The sequence below is a fragment of the Glandiceps talaboti genome, chromosome 4 (assembly GCF_964340395.1).
Source record: "Glandiceps talaboti chromosome 4, keGlaTala1.1, whole genome shotgun sequence".
Classification (NCBI taxonomy): domain Eukaryota; kingdom Metazoa; phylum Hemichordata; class Enteropneusta; family Spengelidae; genus Glandiceps; species Glandiceps talaboti.
In genome coordinates this window covers 16,211,395-16,234,229 of record NC_135552.1, presented here as the reverse complement: position 1 = coordinate 16,234,229, position 22,835 = coordinate 16,211,395, and the positions used below count along the sequence as shown (strand labels likewise).

General features: G+C 35.1%; 1 protein-coding gene across 1 annotated transcript; it reads left to right on the top strand.

Annotated features, from left to right (window-relative positions):
* Positions 1 to 8,836: 8,836 nt before the first annotated feature.
* On the top strand, positions 8,837 to 21,860 carry LOC144434229 (aldehyde dehydrogenase, mitochondrial-like; the record flags this gene model as incomplete). Its single annotated transcript, XM_078122684.1, has 11 exons — positions 8,837 to 8,907; positions 13,472 to 13,587; positions 14,053 to 14,243; positions 15,978 to 16,091; positions 17,258 to 17,363; positions 17,596 to 17,780; positions 18,494 to 18,658; positions 19,421 to 19,578; positions 19,995 to 20,069; positions 20,758 to 20,797; positions 21,743 to 21,860. Coding segments are annotated over 11 exons (1,251 nt in total), but the record flags the coding sequence as incomplete, so codon positions are not given.
* Between the last annotated feature and the right edge of the window lie 975 nt (positions 21,861 to 22,835).

Below are 22,835 nucleotides of genomic sequence, written 5' to 3'. Positions count from 1 at the left end.
TACTATAATTATAGTGGTCTAAGATAAGATATTCCTCATAGTGTTCATGACCTCTTTAACATTGACAATACATTATTCTATTATTATTATTATTATTATTATTATTATTATTATTATTATTATTATTATTATTATTATTATTGTTATTATTTTTGTTATTATCAGACTTTATTTAATCTCGATAGCCTGTTGAGCCAGTGGCTCTTCTCACACAGTGTCGAGAAAAACATTAAAATATATACAATATATACATTAAATACTGCACACATCAAATGAGGACAAAACAAGCAAAAATACAATAGGTACAATAACAAAATAGACGAAAATCAACAATACACTACTGAAATTATGAATCACTTGAAATTGAAAAATGATATTTACATTTGCTTTTAAAAGCCTGCAGTGAGGGGCATGATTTTAAGTCAAGTGGTAAACTGTTCCATATTTTTACACCACTGTAGGTAAAACTTTTCTTAAAAAACTCGGAATGTATAAATCTTCCCTGGCAGCAGATCTAGTATTCCGACTATGAACATTGTGTATCCTTTTAAAAACATTCAAATAATCCGGTGCTAAATTGTTTTGTACTTTATACATTAAAATTGACTCATTATATAAAACCCGTTTTCTGAATGGTGTCCAATGCAATGTACGGAATAAAACATCACTAGAGGTGTTATAATCACAATCTAAAAGAACTCGTGCAACAGCTTTCTGGAGTCGCTCTATGCGCACTAAAAGTTTGATGGAACAGTGACCCCATATGTTGGAACAGTAATCAAAATGGGGTAGAATAAAACAATTATAAATTCTACATGAGTCTTCTGTTTTGGTTTTATTGGAATCACCCCCCCCCCCCATTAATTGATAATATTGAACAAATTACATGATTGAAGTAAAGATATACAATCATTGGAAAACCAGCTAAAAGATTGAAGAAAGAGTATCGCCATGACTGATTAGAAGTACTTTAGCTCGATCTTGTGTCGCCATTTTCATATTTTTGTCTCTAGTTTTATTGTATTTAATTTATTCATCCATTGTTTATGTTTTCGTTGCCTGTCTAGACATGCATCCATTTATTCCTGCAGAACACTAGACTGACTACCCCCCCCTTTTTTTTTCTTCTTTTTTTGGGCTCACTGCCAACTTTTGCAGTCTGCGTGGAAAAACTGTCGTCTGCTTATCGTATCGATCCAGGTATCGTTCAAAGACTGGGCATTCTGTTACATGTCTGTTATGATCAGGAAAGTCAATACTTTCAGTTCTGAGTATATTTCTTTCTGTGGTTCTTTCTCATCAATTTATCAAACTAGGTATCGAGATTTGTTCTTTTACAACTCTGGTACGCGTTATCCAGCTCAAAAAAGAAGAAGAAGCGGGAATTGAAGAACGCCGATGTATGCAAGTATAGGGTGTATGATGCAGGTTGGATTGAGCTATAGATCAACATTGGCAAAACGGAAAATCAACTTTTAAAAGAAGAACTCTATCACGTCCTTTACTAAGCATACTAATATCCTAATTTTGTACATCTACCGTATATAGTAAGAATATGTGATCAGACACGAATTTGGACAGAAAATAGGGTTTGAAATGCTTGGAATACTGCTATTTCTATAGTATACTTCAAGACAAGTGATTTTGCTATTTTATTTTTCAACAGTTGAACCTCAAGGCGATGTGAATATTATAGAAGAAAGGGATTCAGTAAGACCTATGACATTGTTGATGAATAAAATATCACTTACCTGAAAGGTGATGTCACCAACGCATCAGTCTGTACGTTGTTCACTTCTAGTCGTTGTGTAGTGATCGAAGCTGGTGGTATCGCACCGCGCTGCGAATGGTTGTGTAACCGAGTGTGTTCAATGTCGTCGAGTTTGACTCGCTTTACTATTGGTACTATCACTGCGTCACCATACGTTGTCATGGCAACGCTTCGCCTAGAGCTTGGGAGATCAACCGGATGTGGAGCTAGTATTATCTGTTGTAGCCTATAAAATATTGATGCCTTTTGCGACTACTAAAGGCAATGCATCGTACCAAAAAGATCAAGGGGTAAACTAAATTTGATGAAATGTCTATTACAAGATGTTTGACAGTTACATGAGCCGTAACATTTGAACACCATGATTTGTTATCCCCAATAACGTCAGGTTTTGATAATTGATATAAGCTACACCCTCTTAAGGGCAATGCTAATCTCTCATTCATATCAAGGTGAAGCTGAGAGTTTCACTTGGTAGGAGACAGAAAAAAAACCAGTGCTCATACAATGAAGAATAATCAAGTACAGTGTTCCAAACATGTTTACTATCAAACAGTTCTCTTTCGCAGCTCTTTGAAATCACCTCCATAGTGAGTTCATACATTGTGTTTGTTTGTTTGTTTGTTTGTTTGTTTGTTTGTTTGTTTGTTTGTTTGTTTGTTTGTTTGATACAGTTACTGTTGGAGTGTTTTGACCCAGGCATTTTATTAACCGATTATTATTATCCTAAACCAATATAACTTTTTCTCGAGACGGATATGTTTTCCTCTTAATTATTCAGTTCTTTTGATCCGACATGACATTCACTTTTTTCACAATTAATCTTATTTCATTAACATCTGGTTATTGACAAGTTTGTTCAAACAACACCCCTAGTTTTATTAGCACACGTGCATCGGTGAATTTAATTTTCATGTAGAGCTTTCTAAACTTCTTAAAGGTATCAACAAATACTCAAATAGATGCCCTTTCACATGAATTAAAATGTTCGTCAACAAAAATATTTCTATAAACAATGCTACATTGTATCACCTAGCTCAACATAAACTTATCAACACTGCTACATTTTATCGTCTAGTTCAATAAGAGTCTTACTAACAGTGCTACGTGTAACTAACGTCTGGCTCAACTATTGCTACATTTCGTCATCTGGCTCAACAAAAATCTTACCAACAGTGCTATATATTATCTTCCGGCTCAACAAAAATCTTACTAACATTGCTACACGTTATCGTCTGCCTGGATAAAATTCTGGAGACTATTATTAATCCTTGTGCATCACTAAAAGATGACTCACATCAAGAAAACAACAATTTGAAGATTTTGTCGGGCTAGACGATACAAAGTAGCAGTAGTAGTAAGATATTATTGTCTCAGACAATACAATGTAGCTGCAGTTCCTGTAGTAGTAACTCGAGTCAGATGATATACAACGTAGCAATGTTAGCAAGATTTTTGTCCCATCACATACTTCTTTTCGTAATATCGTCCTTGTATAGGTCGATAAGAGAAATCCCGCTTCACTACGCCCAATTTTATAGAACTATTTTATCTACAGCTATCAGACTTAGAACTCAACCATTGGTTGGTTTGAGTATTGATATCGCAAAATTGTCACTCGGGTGTAGCATACAATAGTTTTGATATATGCAACAGTGTTGCAAACAGGCATTTAGCTTGCCAATGTGCTGGGGAGAGGTTGGAGCCCTTAATTGGTATTGTGCAGCTGCTCTCAATAAGATGTTTATTTCATAAAAATAGAAAAAATGTAGCAACTGATGAGCTATGAAGATTCATATTGGTCGATACCTCGAGGTCAACGGAAGTTGACTTTTACAAATATATTTTTTGTTGTCTGAAAAGCTCGTACCAGTGGTCATGTCATAAAATACAGTGCGCACTTCAGATTACACACACGTCACGTGTCAAGTTTCCACGTGTTGCGAACATAATGAAATGACTTTGCTTTCCATATAAAACTGTCAATTTCTAACAGGAAGTGTGATCGTGATGATAATTCAAAGCTACGTAGCAGGAAAAAACGGCTTTCAGAAAATCATCGAACCGGCTTTTAAAGTCGCAGTGCTTTATCTTCTATAGAATCGGTGTACATGAATGTGTTCTGTTCGTCTATTTATCAAACTGCTCTAAGAAAATCATATGTAGACGTATGACATCCAGCACTCGACCTTTATACGAACTACTCCCCTCTGATGGGAAAAAAAAACGTTTTACATTATTCAGTTCAAGAACTGTACGTTTTACAAATAACATTTATCCCAAAGCTATACAAAGTATTACTCAGTCTTATTTGTACGTTTACGTAGTTTAAAAAAAAATGTTATTAGGATATCTATTCCCAGTAGTTTATCGAGTATGATTGAAATGTATCGTATCGTGTTGTGCGTGTTCTTTTTTTGTTTTCAATAACCGATTTCATGTTTGAACAACACCAAGCAAGGCACAATCCTATTCGACAATTTCAATATATAGTCGTTTAGATCGATAAAGCAAACTAATCTAATCAAATACAATCTAATGTAAGCGTATAAAGACGCGTACGCGAACGAATAAACGATGGTACTTAAAGGGAAACGCCACTCCACAAAGTACAGGCATTTTCGTAAACGTTAGGTTCTGCTGGAGTCTCAGTCATTGCATTATTTCACATCAATAAATTTCAGACGACCAAACACCAAATTTAAGTTATTTTGCAACTCTATCGTTCTTGCAGTCAGAGGTACCTCATGGGTCTTAGCATACATGCATATGCATTGGATGAACAACGCATATTCATGACTATTTATCTGAAGGACATAAGCATGTAGGAGTCATGAATATTAAATGTTCATCTAATACATATTCAGGTCTTAAGACCCACGATACAACACTGGTCTGATAGAGATGAAAAATTCTAGTTTCAATCTGGTGGTTCGTGTCAATCGAGCGAAACTTATGTAATTTATGTGAAATCGTTGAATGACTCTCAAAAATCCAAAATCCAAAGTTTATGAAAATACCTTTGTTTTGTTTTTAGTTGTGTTCCCCTTTAATATAGTACCATCATGTAGTTATGATATAATGAATGAAAACGGAAACTCAGAAACCGTTGGAGTCCCGCTTTGTGTGTATTTAATCACCTAAATCAACTCAAATTTGTTTCTAGATACGTCTTGTCTGTGAATTTTCATTTTCAGTTTAGTCGCCAATGTAAGTTGCAAACTAAGCCGTGTTCTTTTATAAGTAGACGTGTAGTCTAAGGAAGAGCTTCTTTAGTAAGATTATGCCGTACTTTAACATTTCAATGAGAAAGAAGCGTGACAATGCATCGATACCATGACAAAGCTTCATCGAGTTGATGAACAGCTTACGCACTTGACATCACATTACGTGTACCATTCATGAAATGAAATTTACATGTACTCGATTCAAGGCGTGATATTTATACAATTAATCTACATTCAAGAAATTTATGTTCTTATTTTGACAAAATAAAAGAGATTTTATTTATTTTATAGGAAATACACTAATTATCCTTTACATCCTGAGTTATAAATTATATCCGGTTTCTATATTACAGAAACATTGAAGCTATATAAACAGCCAACATATGGCCGAAAGATATTTTGGGATATCTTTAGATACTTTGGGCAACTAGATATCTCTATAAGATAAGCCGAAGGTAATAGATTATCAACCACCAATCAAATTACATCTCTTATCCTGTATGTTTTTTTAATTTATGAATAATTTTCTGACGACAGTTGGTGCATTTGATAATTTCACGGCTTTTTTCTTTGCTTAGATAAAATGTGTTGTTGTTGTTGTTGTTGTTGTTGTTGTTGTTGTTGTTGTTGTTGTTGTTATAATTATAATTTCGATGGTGATGGTGGTGGTGGTGGTGGTGGTGGTGGTGGTGGTGGTGGTGGTGGTGGTTTGAATAAATATAACGAAGTATATTTCTACGCTTCCAAATTGTCTTAAAACCGTGAATTGGAAGGGATGTATAGTAAAACTAAAGGTATTTAGAATTTCTATGAATGAGGTTCAGGAACTTCCTTAAGTTTTACTTTGCCCTTTCAGCCGACATCACCTTCTCCTACGATCTCTGTGAATCGGAACATTTGTCAAGAAAGCGTGGCTGGAGCTATCAGTTAGTGTTACATCGAAACCCAAGGAAAATAGTCACAATTGTTCATCAGTTATTCTCGAAAGGAAAAGTCCAATTAGGCTTATTGTTGCCTTTGGTACTCTTGTATTGAATATTGCTAACAACTTAAAGGAAAAGTTCAGTCAAACGTATTTCTACCTTTAGCACACTTGTATTGATTACTGATATCAACTTAAAGGTAAAGTCCAGTCAAACTTATTTCTACCTTTAGCACACTTGTATTGATTACTGCTATCAACTTAAAGGTAAAGTTCAGTCAAACTTATTTCTACCTTTAGCACACTTGTATTGATTACTGATATCAACTTAAAGGTAAAGTTCAGTCAAACTTATTTCTACCTTTAGCACACTTGTATTGATTACTGATATCAACTTAAAGGAAAAGTTCAGTCAAACGTATTTCTACCTTTAGCACACTTGTATTGATTACTGATATCAACTTAAAGATAAAGTTCAGTCAAACTTATTTCTACCTTTAGCACACTTGTATTGATTACTGATATCAACTTAAAGTTAAAGTCCGTTCAGACTTATTTCTACCTTTAGTACACTTGAATATTTCACTGATATCTACCTAAATATAATTTTTGATGATAAACGCCAGTGTTTTCGAAGTTTGACCGAAGTGTGTTATTTGTGTGTGTTGGTCCCAGGTGAACAACTTTCTAATATGGATGCACAAAATGAGGATTTTTTTGTATATTTTTGTGTATCCATGGAGTGGGAGTTTCCCAGCAACGTACCTAACTGAATGGTCTTTTGTACTATTTTTAACAAAAGAGAAGGAAATCTCTTCTTACAAATCTAGTACATCTGCGTCAGAGCCTTTCGAGTTTAGCTTTCCCAAGACAGTGAGTTTACATTGTGGTATCATTTTTCTTGATCTCTCTAAGACCTTTCGATCTTATTAACCATTCATTGCTTATTGAGAAACTTAAACTCTACAACTTTGATTCTTCGGCTATAAATTGGTTCACTTCATATCTTAAGGACAGAAAACAGTTTGTTTCCTTTAAAAATTCTTCCATGTTATCTATTAAGTCTGGCGTCCCTCAAGGTTCTATCCTTGGTCCTCTTCTTTTCATTCTTTATATCAATAACCTCCATTTAGAAGTTGAACACTGCCATACTAATACCTATGCTGATGACTCTACTCTTCTATTTTCCTCCCCTTATATTTCCATAGTAAATCAAACTATTAACGATGACCTGTCTAAAGTTCACACCTGATGTAATCAAATAAATCTAAAGCTATGGTAATTCCCCCTAAAAAGAACCTTTCTTTGCCCACTTCCTTTTCTGTTATCTATAACAACACGTCTCTTTCCTTCAGCGAAGTTGAACAATCACTCGGACTTATCATTGACTCTACACTCTCATGGACTTCACTTTGTCAACATTTGCATGCCAAAGTATCTTCTAATCTTGCAGCTCTTCGTCACATTGCCAAATACTTAGATGTATCTACTAAAAAACTTTTCTAATTCAGTTATATTCAGCCCTTTTTTGACACTTGTTGCAACATATGGTCTCATGCAAGTAAAGGTGATATTGACAAATTATATAAACTTCAGAAGCGTGAAATCCGGCTAATTTTAAATATTTCTACCATTAAAATGCAATCCAAAGGGATTTCCAGTATTGACCTTTTTAAACGACTTCATATTTTACCACTTGAAAAGAGATTTCTATTAATTAATAAGCACATTCTGATTTTTAAATGTCTACATAACCTGGCTCCAATGTACCTCTCTGACCTCCTTCATAAAAGGAGTTCAAGTAACCAAATGAGTACCCGTTCCTGCACCAACAATCTTTTGTATTTACCATTTCCAAATTGTCGTATTTTTACTCAGTGATTTAGTTTTGAAAGCTCCAAACTATGGAACATTTTACCTTCTCACCTTATCAGTATTACGAATTTAACTTGTTTCAAAAAATCTTTAAATTCATACTTATTTGAATCTCTTTAATCCTTTTACATTGTCTGTGATTATACAATTTTATCTCTTTTACGCTTCATACTTTTTAATGTTTTTCAATTTTTTATGTGTGTTACCTTGTTTTGTTTTTGTTGTTGTATTGTGTACATTTGCTTTAGGGCCCCTGGGAAGATTAGGCTGGACCTAACAGGGTCACCCTTTTTCTTTTTGAAACAAAAGTCGTTATTATTATTATTACACGTGAAATCGTATTATTTCACCTCAATCGTATTCATCTTGATAATTTCAAAACACGGGGTAAACAGGACAAATAAAGACAGTTGACGTTTTTAGCATGTCACGAAGAGAATCTGTAGCAGTTTTGATACCGAGGGGAATAGACAGTTTTGTCAAATTTGTGTTTGATTGCTGAATTATCAACCATTTAGGTTGAGTACTTATTATTTCGGTGACATTTACTTTCTTTTCATATTATAATAGTTTGTGGAGCGTCCTCTTGCCGCCAAAGCAAATCGCATAGTCAAGTTAAGCCGTCTGCGAGTATTTGTTACGTCATTATACATGATTTTGTTTGATGAGTAATACGTTGTTAAATGTCATTTGGAAAATTGGGGAAAAACGGTTTGCCCCGCTTACTTATCAACGTTGGTGTCTATCAGGTGTTCGAGTTGACTACAGAAAATGAACGATTATATACACACGAAGAATGGAATAATTTTACGTTTAAATGCTCGAAACGACACCTGGGTGAAATCAAAATAAAAGCAACGGTTGCTAATGGTGACAATGACAGTCAAGCGACCAAGCAGTGGAATAGTTTGTTTGCTTGCCTGCTTGCTTGCTTCCTTGGACGGGTGTTGGTAGGTGTCAGTGGTTGGTTCGCTGGTTGGTTGGTTTGATCTACTGGCTGGCTGGTTGGTTGGTTGGTTGGTTGGTATGGCTGGCTGACTGACCGACCGACTGACTGACCGACTGTCATGGTGGTTGGAAAGATTGAGTGACTGGCTGGCATGGGTGGATAAGTGAGTTGTTGGTTTTGGTTGGTTTTGAAATAATGTATGCAATATACTGAGTTGGCGAATTGTTTGTTTGATAACACATCAGTTCTAGACTTAATTGAAGCTAGTCGACACCATCTTGAAACTTCTCATTTTATTAAAACACGACGTTTCGCGCTACTATAATATCTTTTCGTTAGGCCTAAAAAAATAATTGTTTGGTTCCGGTTACCCGACCCCACCTGGTTATTCACTGCCGACCCTAAACATATTTTTTTTGTACATATTCGAGAAAAAAATTATAAAATCACAAAATTGCGAAGTCTCACAAGAAATATATAGTGGATACGGAAACTGACATCAACTTAAAAAGACAATATAAATATGTTCTTCCAATATATAATGGCGGTACATCTGATAGGAAGAAATAAATAACACAGTGGCCATTTGGAAAGCAATGGAAATCCCGAACTCGACACTCACACATGAAATAAAAAAAAATAATAAAATAAAATAAAAAGTCTACCTACCCCACCTATTTTAAAATTGAGTGTAATCGGAACCACGCAATTTTTTTATTCGGCTTTAGTTGGCTAAACACATCAAAATATTAAAGTCATTACCATGTCAGAAAAGGAGGTAAAAACAATAGCACCACTGGTGAATTTAAACGGAATGGAATAAAAATATCCAATTAATAATACTTAATAGTAAAAACGGATTAATTAGTCGTCAATTTAGAAGTTCATGTTTGTAAAATGGTTTACTCCATGAACTTGTTTTAGATTTTTAATTCCGATGGGCTTAAGTAAAATTTTGCTGTGAATAACATGTTTAATACTAATAGCACAATAAATCCACTACCCATGAGATTGTTTGATCTCACTAGCAAAGAAGTTAAGATTACAAGACTGAATACATACATTTCAAGCAATGTCTAAAAATCGGGGTACGGGCTAATGATCTAGTCCAGCAGGGATTAGTCAGATTATGAATACTATTAATAGGATCCAACTTGACTTGAGCGTCGCCGATGAATGAAACCTCCTTTGTTATAAAAAAATTGTACGCAAGCAAGTTTGCTTCTAATTAAGAGATACACGTGTTACACGTCGCCGATGAATGAAACCTCCTTTGTTATAAAAAGAAATTTACGCAGGTTTGCTTCTAATTAAGAGATACACGTGTTACACTTCGTTTCATCAGTTCGAGTCACCGTTTGTCAAGAGATTCGTTCTCGTGAGAGTTTATTAAAAAGGTCCTGATACGAAAAATATATACTTGCTTAGCCCAACCGCAAATTAAGAAGGATGACTACATGTACGTCTGACAAATTTGTGGGGGGTATTTTTTTTGCAATTGACATATCTTGATAGTTACGTAAATTAATAAAAGTCTAATTTACTCAATTGAACAGAAAAAAAACAACTGCTGATTGATAACAGCAACGCCACGTGTGGCGTATTGTGTACGTTAGAACGGGCCGGATGTTTTACCAGTACTACAGTAGTAAGAACAGTTGGTTGTCATGGTTACATCACTGTATTTGTACTAATTGGCACTCACTGATATTACAGTTTTATAATATCTGTCCTTCATTTATCCAACTCAACTTTCCACCCGATCAATTTGTTATGCCCTCAACGTTCAACTTTGTGTAGGCAGCCTGCCTTTCGATTTTAACCAGAGTCAGATTTTCGACCATGCAATAGACATTGAGTCGAGTCATTGGTGGTATTAAACTTCCACCACAGACAATTCGCTTATGGTCTACGCTTCCATTAATGGCAAGCTGCTCTCCTCTCCTAGATATGAAAAAAAATGCTTATATTTTTCATTTAAATACTGGTATCAAAACCAGGCAAGTGAAGTACATGTAGCTAGTTACAGCTATGTGTCAATAATGGGCGTATGTGTAAAACATTTCTCTGATGTTTTTATCACACAACCTGAGGTGGCAAATGGTCTGCTATAACAAGGAATTGGTATCATGGTCTGTATAGAGCCCCTTAGCTTCACACACATGATGCCACGTGACCAGTTATTATTCTCAGCCCCGTGACCAGAGCCAACCTGAACCAACAGGGACAGTAAAAAAATTAATCCACTATTTATCATCTCTCTGTCTATGAGCAATTTTACTGAAAGTGTGAACCCAGCTTTTTAACTGTTGAGTAAAATCAAAATGAACTCTGCAAAAATAAGTCCAAAGACCCTACATGTACACGAAATGTCACATCGCTGTTCTCCAGCTAATGAAGCGGTGAACAACTTTTAAGTTTCAGTCTGTTCAAAGATACCCTGTTTGAAACACCGCCCTCTATCGGTTCGACCCGCTTTCTGTAAATCGGATGCCTCTTTACAAAGTTCAGACTAGTTTTTTTTTTCAGTCTAACAGACACTGCGAGTTAGAAATGTAAATCAGTTCATGTATTAGAAAATGAGAGCTCAGTTTGTGACTGTACTAGTACAATATATATTCTGCCTGGGAACTTTAAATTAACGATGCATTCATCATGATGCGATACAACATAGGTTGTATTAATGGCCCGTTGGAATAAAGCGGAATAGAATACAATGTATAGACATCCCCGATTGAATTTCCAATTTAAATATTCATGTAACCGTCGCGAGTCACGTCGCTGACCCCGAGGTCATTCATCTGACGAAACTTCTCCAAGCACAGACACATTGGTGGCACATGTGTAACAGGACTTTCTTCTCGTCTGTTAACACAGGGAGCTCAGGCTCAGTTAGTTTTGTTTACAAATATAAACAATCAAGGAAACAAACAAACAAACAAAACACAAACAAGTAAAACACAAACAGACAAACAAACAAACAAAACAAACAAACAAACTAACCGACACATGAGTAGATACATACATGAGTAAACGACAACAAACCAACGAACAAACACTGCCCCCCCCCCCTTCCGAAATGGTCACAAATGCAAATAACCCACAAGGGTTGCGACTGATCAAGTACTATGAATGAATGTTGAAGTCGTTTAAGGAGAATATTATGATCAATGGTGTCAAATGCAGCCGTGCACTCTTCTTACTCTCTTAGACCTGTCGGCTGCATTTGACACCATTGATCATAATATTCTCCTTAAACGACTTCAACATACTTTTGGTATCACAGAATCTGCCCTATCCTGGTTTAACTCTTATCTTTCTGAAAGAACTCAAATAGTCACGATAAATGGTTTCCAGTCAAATGCATCACCCCTCTCCTTTGGTGTTCCCCAAGGCTCAGTCCTTGGTCCTGTCTTATTCGTTCTTTACACCGAGCCTCTTTTCAATCTTGTCAAGAAGCACTTAATTCATCATCATGCTTTTGCTGATGATAACCAACTTTATAAAGACACTAATCCACATAACATAAACCAAACTATTGAAGATATGCAAAACTGCATTACTGACGTCAAAATGTGGATGACTGCAAATAAGCTTCAATTAAATGACTGTAAGACAGAAGTCATACTAATCTCATCTCCTAGACTTTCCACTAAACTTGCTCTTCCCCCTTCCATGCATGTCGGAAACTCAGACATACTTTTCAGTCCAAGTGTAAAAAATCTTGGAGTCACACTTGATTGCAATCTCAATATGGCCGAGCATGGGCAACGCACATGCAAGGCCGCCTACATTCAACTGAGACAAATCAGCTCTATTCGTCACTTTCTCACTTCTAGTGCCACTCAAACACTTGTCTCCACACTCATCCTGTCTCGCTTAGACTATTGTAATGCTCTTCTCTCTGGTTGTCCTAAACACCTCACTGACAGACTACAGCAAGTACTGCAGCTCGGCTTGTCTGCAAAGCTAAAAAGTTCGATCATGTACAACCATGGCTGCCTATCACTTCACGTATTCAATACAAAATTTCATCCATTTGTTTCAAGTCAGTTGTAGGTATTGGCCCACAATATCTCACGGATCTTCTACATCAATACATTCCTCGAAGACCACTTCGCTCGTCTTCTGATTCTCGTCTTCTCTGTGTTCCAAGGGTGTCAACCAAAACATTTGGTGAAAGATCCTTCTCTTACATTGGCCCTACTTCATGGAACCACCTCCCTTTTGATCTTCGCCATTCCAAATCTTTGTCAACCTTCAGACATTCTCTCAAAACTCACCTCTTCAACTGCTAATAACTGTTTTTCTTTCTCATTTTATTTAATACACATTACCTTGAATTCACATTTCCATTAACTATTTCTGTATCCACTCTTGCTCTGCGCTTCGAGCTCTTCGGAGATGAGGCGCATTACAAATCATCTTATTATTATTACAATTTTATGATAAATCATGCCAACACGCCTACTGTTACAATATTGCAATGCATGGTGATGTTGTGTCGCCTATTCTATATGATGATACGGTAGCTCGTGGAGAATGCACGTAGTATATGGAAGGCGCATGCGTAGTCACTGCGCGCCGCAATGCATCCCTGGGAGAACCACCATTTTTTTTCGCATAGTATATAATAATATAGCTATTATTAAATTGATAATGTGCCATTGTTTTACTGCTAGCTAAGGTTGACAATGTTGTTAATTTTACTTCAAGGCCCTTGAGAGTTTGGACAATGGCATGCCATACTATGATGCTGCAGGGGCAATAGATGTATGCAGTGCTATATTACGTTACTATGCAGGATTTGCTGACAAAATTCATGGAAAAACCATCCCAGTAGGTGAGGCCCTACTTCACAATGATGGCTTAGTTACATACATACCATAACAATATTATCCAGTGTGGGCTTCATACATCCATAGCATTATGTGCAGCATATATCTATAGTATTGAACTTTATTATTATAATAACATTATGGTTTGATACATCCATACTATAGCAACATTTTAACATAATGGTTTGATACATATCCATACCATGGCAATATTAAACATTATGGGCTTGATACATCCATACATAGCAACATTGTAACATTATAGCAACAATATAACATAATGTGCCTAATATATCCATACCATCACAACATTGGAACATAATGGCTTGACACATCCATACCATAGCAACATTATATTTATGGGCTAGTTATCAGTTATTCATCCCTCTGACCTCCATCCATCTGTGCGTCTGTCCAGGTGTGTCCACCTGTATCATTTCATGTTTTCATCTTTACTTTTGCCTTTCTAGATGGAAATTTTTTCACTTACACACGGCATGAGCCAATTGGTGTATGTGGTCAAATAATCCCATGGAATTTCCCAATCGAAATGGCATGTTGGAAGATTGGTCCAGCATTAGCATGTGGAAATACAGTGGTTATGAAACCATCAGAAGATACGCCACTGACAGCATTGTATATGGCAGCATTAATTAAGGAGGTGAATGTTTAGACACATTTACATTTCATAAACTGGCATGAACATGCTATTCAGTATGCGATGTTGCACAAAGGTCATCATGGTACAGTAGTCATGCGTATGTGAAGTTACAGTTAGGCATTTTGTCTATGTGAAATTACAGTCATTTGTCTAGTATGTGAAATTAGTCATTTGTCTATAGATGTGAAATTACAGTCATTTGTGGTAGATGTGAAATTAGTCATTTGTCTATAGATGTGAAATTACAGTCATTTGTCTATAGATGTGAAATTACATTCATTTGTATATAGATGTGAAATTACAGTCATTTGTCCATAGATGTGAAATTACATTCATTTGTATATAGATGTGAAATTACAGTCATTTGTATATAGATGTGAAATTACAGTCATTTGTCTATAGATGTGAAATTACAGTCATTTGTATATAGATGTGAAATTACAGTCATTTGTCTATAGATGTGAAATTAGTCATTTGTTTATAGATGTGAAATTACATTCATTTGTATATAGATGTGAAATTAGTCATTTGTCCATAGATATGAAATTACAGTCATTTGTCCATAGATGTGAAATTACAGTCATTTGTCTATAGATGTGAAATTACAGTCATTTGTCTATAGATGTGCAATTACAGTCATTTGTCCATAGATGTGAAATTGCATTCATTTGTCCATAGATGTGAAATTATAGTCATTTGTCTAGATGTGAAATTAGCAGTCATTTGTCCATTGATGTGAAATTACAGTCATTTGTCTATAGATGTGAAATTACATTCATTTGTATATAGATGTGAAATTACAGTCATTTGTCCATAGATGTGAAATTATAGTCATTTGTCTAGATGTGAAATTAGCAGTCATTTGTCCATTGATGTGAAATTACAGTCATTTGTCTATAGAAGTGAAATTACATTCATTTGTATATAGATGTGAAATTACAGTCATTTGTATATAGATGTGAAATTACATTCATTTGTATATAGATGTGAAATTATAGTCATTTGTCCATAGATGTGAAATTACATTCATTTGTCCATAGATGTGAAATTATAGTCATTTGTCTAGATGTGAAATTAGCAGTCATTTGGCTAGTAAGTGAAATTAGTCATTTGTCTATAGATGAGAAATTACAGTCATTTGTCTATAGATGTCATTTGTCTATAGATGTGAAATTAAAGTCATTTGTCTAGTATGTGAAATCACAGTCTTTTGTCTAGTTTATCAAATTACAGTCATTTGTCAATAGATGTCATTTGTCTATAGATGTGAAATCACAGTAATTTGTGGTAGATGTGAAATTACAGTCATTTGTCCATAGATGTGAAATTACAGTCATTTGTCCATAGATGTGAAATTATAGTCATTTGTGGTAGATGTGAAATTACAGTCATTTGTCCATAGATGTGAAATTATAGTCATTTTTAGTAGATGTGAAATTACAGTCATTTGTCTATAGATGTGAAATTACAGTCATTTGTCCATAGATGTGAAATTACAGTCATTTGTCCATAGATGTGAAATTATAGTCATTTTAGTAGATGTGAAATTACAGTCATTTGTCTATAGATGTGAAATTACAGTCATTTGTCTATAGATGTCATTTGTGGTAGATGTGAAATTACAGTCATTTGTGGCAGATGTGAAATTATCAGTCATCATTTGTGTTACGTTTCACTGACATCAATAGACTTGCTGTTCATGTGTCTGTGTTGATTTATGTTTTCTGCTCATAGGCTGGTTTCCCTCCAGGAGTCGTTAACATCATACCTGGTTATGGTCCAACAGCAGGAGCTGCTATCTCAGAACATATGGACATTGATAAAGTAGCATTTACAGGATCTGTACAGGTATATAGTATTATCGGATAAATGACTTCAATTAGTCCACTTTACTTTAAATCTGCACTTTGTGTACCAATAATTGGATCGAACAGCAAACTAGTTGTATTCTCTAAAACTTATTAAAATACTTGATTTAGACATTGTACATGTTAATTAGAGGTCTATTTTATCCATAAGTAGTGAAGTAACAGGTTGAATTTATGATCGTATTGAGGGGTACTGATTTTAGGTTACAAATCCAAAAATCAATTTGGTTGGATTTATTGTACAATACGTTTATCTACAGTGATTTAATACTGCTCAGAGTGTACCATATTATGAGTAGTCATATCTCAGCAAGTGCAGCTTTAAAAATACACAGTTCATGTTTACAACAGTGATTGTGTTTATCTGATCAACATAAGACATAAACTTTTGAACCATAGACTGTCGACAGTCGCTCGCGCCTTTTTTTCCCACGTATCTAAACTCTGATCCGGCGCAACACTACTATAATCGCATACTGATATCGAGGGCCAAAGGCCCGAGCGACTGTTGGCCCTCGGTATCAGTATGCGATTATAGCAGTATTGTGCCGGATTGGAGCGCGGCAACGGATAAAACGTAGGGAAAAAAGGCGCAAGTGACTGTCGACAGTCTATTGAACCAGTGTGTCCCAGTGTAATACATCATGGAATGATAATTATTATATGTTCTCATTTATTTTGCTGGACTATGGTATCATTAATGTATAGAAAAGAAATCTGTAACTGGTTTTGTGAAATTAGTAGCGTTTTGGGGACTGTATCCGTGAAAATGTTGGCTTGATATACATTGGAAGTGTTTGAGACATTGACACAGGATTGAAAATGAGCTCTTCAACTCAATGGGAAAATAAAAGATGTCAAGTTGCTTGAAAACAAGACGACATGCGCCAAGAACTTAAGGACAAGAACTTAAAAGGAATTAAGCTGCAATATGTCAAAGTTTAGAGATATTTGATTTTCAGTGACATTTGTCTCCAAGGCACAATTCTCCCCGATATGCAAAGTCGAGCAATGATGTAATTGAAAATGATGTAAATTTACCCAATATTAAAGGGAATGAGTTCATGGAACATCAAGTATTCCATCAATCGATAGTTCTAGTACTTAAGTTCTTTGACAAGTTCTATCTTCTGTATATTTGGTTAGGTTGGTAAACTTGTGAAAGCAGCATCAGCAAAGAGCAATTTAAAACGTGTCACATTGGAACTTGGTGGCAAGAGTCCATGTATAGTATTTGCAGATACTGCTGACTGTAAGTATTATTATTACTGTAGCTTAATATTTAGAAATGACTGAAGATTATGAGTACATACATGTATTCATTAGATGTACAAAATTACTAATACTTGTATTGTGTTCAAAATCTAAATATGTTTGTTAATTTAATAGCTGGTTCAGTTATGAAATTATATATTTGAGGATCTTTATTCTACATTTAAGCAATTTTATCTGTAAGTATAAGCTTGTACTGTTTATACTTGCAGTGGATGAAGCTGTACTGGTTGCCCATGATGCATTATTCTTTAACATGGGTCAGTGTTGCTGTGCTGGGTCACGTACGTTTGTACAGGAAGACATTTATGATGAGTTCGTGAAAAAAAGTGTAGAACGAGCCAAGAATCGTTCTGTTGGAAATGCACTGGACACCAAGAAGGAGTCAGGCCCACAGGTACAACTGCAATATAAGCCAGCTTTCAGTTGAATATCAAGATAGACATAATATTTGCAATATGTTTACAGGACATTGATTAATTACACTAACTGCAGTAGGGCAGATTTCTGATTTTAAAAAATTCACACAAGGATGCCACATCCTCGTTTCTAACTTCCAGTGTTTGTAATCTTGTGTACAACATGTCTACACGACTATAAAGCAACGCTGTCACCCGCTTATGCATAAACTACCACATTGAACAACAATTAGTTTTAGTTTATATCTATCTTAATTTCTGCAGTAATAATTACGTTTTGTGAAATAAATTATGGAATCTGAATGAAGAGCCAAATACTTTATCTTACACTGTTACTTGTGGTCAAGAAATACATCAACAAATTTATGATAACATAAGATGAAGTGAATGAGTCTTGCTGCCAATAAGATGCGTCAACATATGTAATCTTTCCTACAATGACATTCATTCAGCACAATTCCAGCAATATGTGGTTCTTATAATTCTGTTAGCAGCATTACCCTTCAAGCTATAGTTATCTGTCACGCTAATTAAGTCAATTACACATCTATCAATTTCACCTTTATTTCATTGTCAAGGCTGTTTACTAATTACTAGTAAGTAGCAGCAAGTGAAACTTTTGTTTAGTATGTCACTGCATACAATTTATAATGGTCAGTTCTCATTCTAAATTCTCCTTCCCATTTGATAGATAAACAAAAAACAGTTTGAGAAAATCATGGATCTGATAGAGAGTGGAAAGGCTGAAGGTGCAAAATTAGAATGTGGAGGCAACCGTATAGGAGATAAAGGTTACTATATTGAGCCAACTGTGTTTTCGGATGTCAAAGATGAAATGAGAATTGCTAAAGAGGAGGTAGGTGCTATTTAATTAATCCTCATTCTGCCTTGGGGGGTATTTGTTGGCAGTACTATAAAGTGCAAGTTGGGAGAAAGAAAATAAAATCATATTAAGGGTGAATTTGAAAAAGTGGTTAGTGTCAGATGTTAGGTGATCAAATCTAATCCTTCACATAAATATAAACACTGTACATGTACTTTAATTCCGAAGGGGTGACTATTAGAATGGGCTCCATCCCTCCATGCATTCATCTGTTTCAAACCTGTTACAAAGGTGACAGATATCATATGACATATGCGAATCACTGTTTTGCGACATATGCAAATCTGACCGAAATTTGTAATCAAAACTCAATATTTACTGCATTATGTTGGTTTTATATAGCACTTTCGCATTCTGTGCTCAAAGTGCTTTACAATTATTACCCCTGGCATGGATCTATAGTGGCACAACAGCCCTTTATACTTCCTCAACTCTCCGGGGAGCATACAATCCATTGCAGCCTTTATAAGTGTATGGGATTAAAGCATTCAAAGTGCAACCTCTATCCTACCAGGTCCCCAATTATACAGATAGGTTGACTGAGGCACAGTCGTGGTTCACATCTTGCCTAAGGACTTTATAGCCATTCAGAGACAAAGAGTAGCAACGGGGCTCGAACCTGAAGATGCAGATTCCAAGCTGGGCACTCTAACCAATCAACCAGCATCATTACAAATGAATCTAAATGTTTGTCAATTCATACAGTGTGTTCAATATCATGTATATTTTTTTCAGATTTTCGGTCCAGTGCAGCCTATTTTCAAATTTAAAACAGTTGAAGAAGTGATTGAAAGAGCGAGTGATAGTCAGTATGGATTAGCCGCTGCTGTGTTCACCAAAGACATTGATAAGGCTTTATATATATCCAATGTTCTACAGGCAGGCACAGTTTGGTGAGTTCAATACAAAATTGAATATCATTCTCATTTCGTATCATTTTGTAGATGTACAATATAACTCAACCAACCGATTAGATGAAAGTTATTGTTTTATTTTATCATGATAAAAATAGTATTGCCTTATATCTATCCGGTAATTAGTATTTTGTCTGGTTAGGCCAGAACAATTAATAAACTGTTTAATGGAGCCAATCTACCACATGATATTTAGGTAACATACTTCAATTCAGTTGGGTTTTTTGACATACACCCTTACGTGGTTGCAGACATCAATGATTGCTGCTTGAGATTATATGATATAAAATTTATATATAATTTTATGCCTTCAGTGTCAATATGTATGATAAAATAGGTACCTGTGCTTCGTTTGAGGGTTATAAGATGTTAAAATGTCTGTTTTGTCCCTTCAGGGTGAATACATATGGTGTAATGGGTGCCAGTACTCCATTTGGGGGTTATAAGATGTCCGGTAATGGACGTGAGCTGTAAGTATACAAATAAACCTTCCCACCACCTATTCAATTTACTCTCCAAAGAGAAAGCATGTAGCACTGAAATTGAACAGCCGTTTGATCAGTTATATGCATATTGTTAAGATACACTTGAAGGTTATTCACTTCATTGCCATTTCATTTGGTTATATGCATATACATAATGTGCAGATACACTTGAAGGCCATATTTACACCATTGCTATTAATTTGTCGTTTAGTTGTCGTTTATTTGCCATAGAAAGAATGAATTTGTGAATATGGATTTGGGAGTATGCATACACATAATGTCCACATACACTTGAAGGACATTCACCATTACTATTTCATTTGGTAAATGGATAATATACTGTTCGGACACACTTGAAAGGCATTCACACAATTGTAATTTCAATTAGTTATATGGATATGCATAATGTTCAGATACACACTTGAAAGGCATTCACACAATTGCCATTTTAATTTGTCAGATGGATATACATCTGTCCAGACGCACTTGTAGGGTATTCACCATTGCTAATTCAATTTGTTATATGGATATGCACAATGTTCAGATACACTAAGGCATTCACCATTGCCATTTATTATGACAATAAAATGCTAAGAGTTATAAGTAAATGTAAATTCATGATGTTGTATGGATGACTCCCTGACTATACATTTCATTGTGTTAATATTTTCAGAGGGGAATATGGTTTAGAAGAATATACAGAGGTTAAGACTGTAAGTATAATGTGTCTTTGTATAGTAAGATTTATAGTACAACTCTCAGTTGGTTTAATCACTTTTGGGCTTATGTCTCTTATTTTGCCATTGCAATCACTGATGGTTGCCTGAAAGTGTATTTTTAAATCAATTGAACCAACAAGGAGACATATTATAATTAATTCATAATTTGAATTCAACAAGTTTTAGTTTTATAAGAAAGGACTATAGTACAGTGTGATCCGTCAGTAATATGTAATTTCTCAAACATGCAATATACAATTTCTTTCGAACCTGGCACAAAGGTGACATGTCATAATGGGGCATATGCACATCACTTCGTTTGCGACATAAGTAGAACTTAAAACACCAAAACATAGAGACTCCATTCAAGTGTCTAACCCCATATTATCTGGTACAAGCTTTCTTTTAGGACTTTGAACTTGATCTTCAGGGTCAGTTAGCAAAATCAAGCTATTTCTTGTGTATCACATACACTTTGTACTATTTATTAGCCCCCATTTGGCACCACCTAGAGAGTTCCATCCCAACATCTGTCCATCCTTGAGCGTGTTCACCCTAATATCTCTTGCATGTGCCAATTTCAACCCAACCTGGCACAAAGGTAACATATTATGTGAGACATATGCATGTCAGTTTGTTTTGTGACCAAATCAAATATGGCTGAATGGCGGCCATATTTGTTGTAAAATTTCACAATTTGCGTCGTAACTTTGGAGATGTCATATGTAGTGATTCCATTCAAGTGCCTACATGCACAGACTCAGTATCAAACTACATGTAACATATGTTGATTATGTAAGATACTCATAGATTGTGTACAGATGTTTGATCAACAGTGTGACCTTATGAAATAGAATTATATAACTTTCTGGACACTGTCTTGATGTTTCATCAACATCAGTTTGTTTGTTACAAATCTGAGTATTTTTTTGTCCACAGGTGACCATCAAAATACCCCAGAAGTGTTAGACATAGAATGTAAGTGTCAGGCGGATATATTTCATGTACCCATCACCATCAAATGAAGAGAGTTGAATGTATTTACAGCTAAAACAGGGAGCGTTTGCCCGAAGACGGATTAACATGTACAATGTCTAGTTATTTGTGTTTCAATAATTTTCAGTGAATATATTTTGAGAGTCTGCTCAGAAAATAATCAAAACCGAGCTTTTGATGAAAGAATATCCCAGTTGCAGTTAGTGCATTCATTCTCATTACAATTCTGATGGTTGTACTTCAATCTGCTGTTACATAAGCGTTCCATGTGAAAAATATTCTTAAGAAGTTAACAACCTACAAATTACAATATATAAAAGGATCTATGGTATAATTAAAATGTTTGGGACATTGAACATTTGGTTTCATTTGCTGGGTTTTAATTTCACTGTCTAGAGTCAGTAGCAATGAATGTAAGCTAGACATACTCAGGTTTTCATTTCACTCAGTGCCTTATTAGAATTCACATTGTTGTCAATCAGTAGCAATAATGGAGGTAAGAGGGAAGAATGTTCATTGTTTTTGGTTGTAATTTAACAATTTTGGGGAGATTACAATAAACATATGCTCGATATATTCACATGTGTCTGAATTCATTTTCTTGCACATAAGTTAGTCATGAATTAATACACACTGTCTTGAGTCGATAGCAATGTCTGTGTCTAGACTCATTGAACAGGTTTATGTATTTGAAACAATGCATGAAATATCAAGGTCACATCTGTCATAGGGTTGATAACAGAATCATGATAAGGCAAAATGAAAAAAAAATGTTTGTTTCTGATAAGATGACATCAGTAAATATGGTAGGTAGGTCAGCATTTTATTTTATTTTACTTCAAATTTTTTTTTATTACTTCTACCCAAAGATAAGATACTCATCAGTCACAATAGTGTAAGGTAAGTAAGTGAAGACAATTATAAGTTAAGCAGATGAATATGTTATGCAGACTGTACTGTTATAGTCCTGGTTTCTCTCTGGAATACAATTTTTTTTTAAAAAGTGAATAAAGATGAGGTTATTAGGCATGAAAGT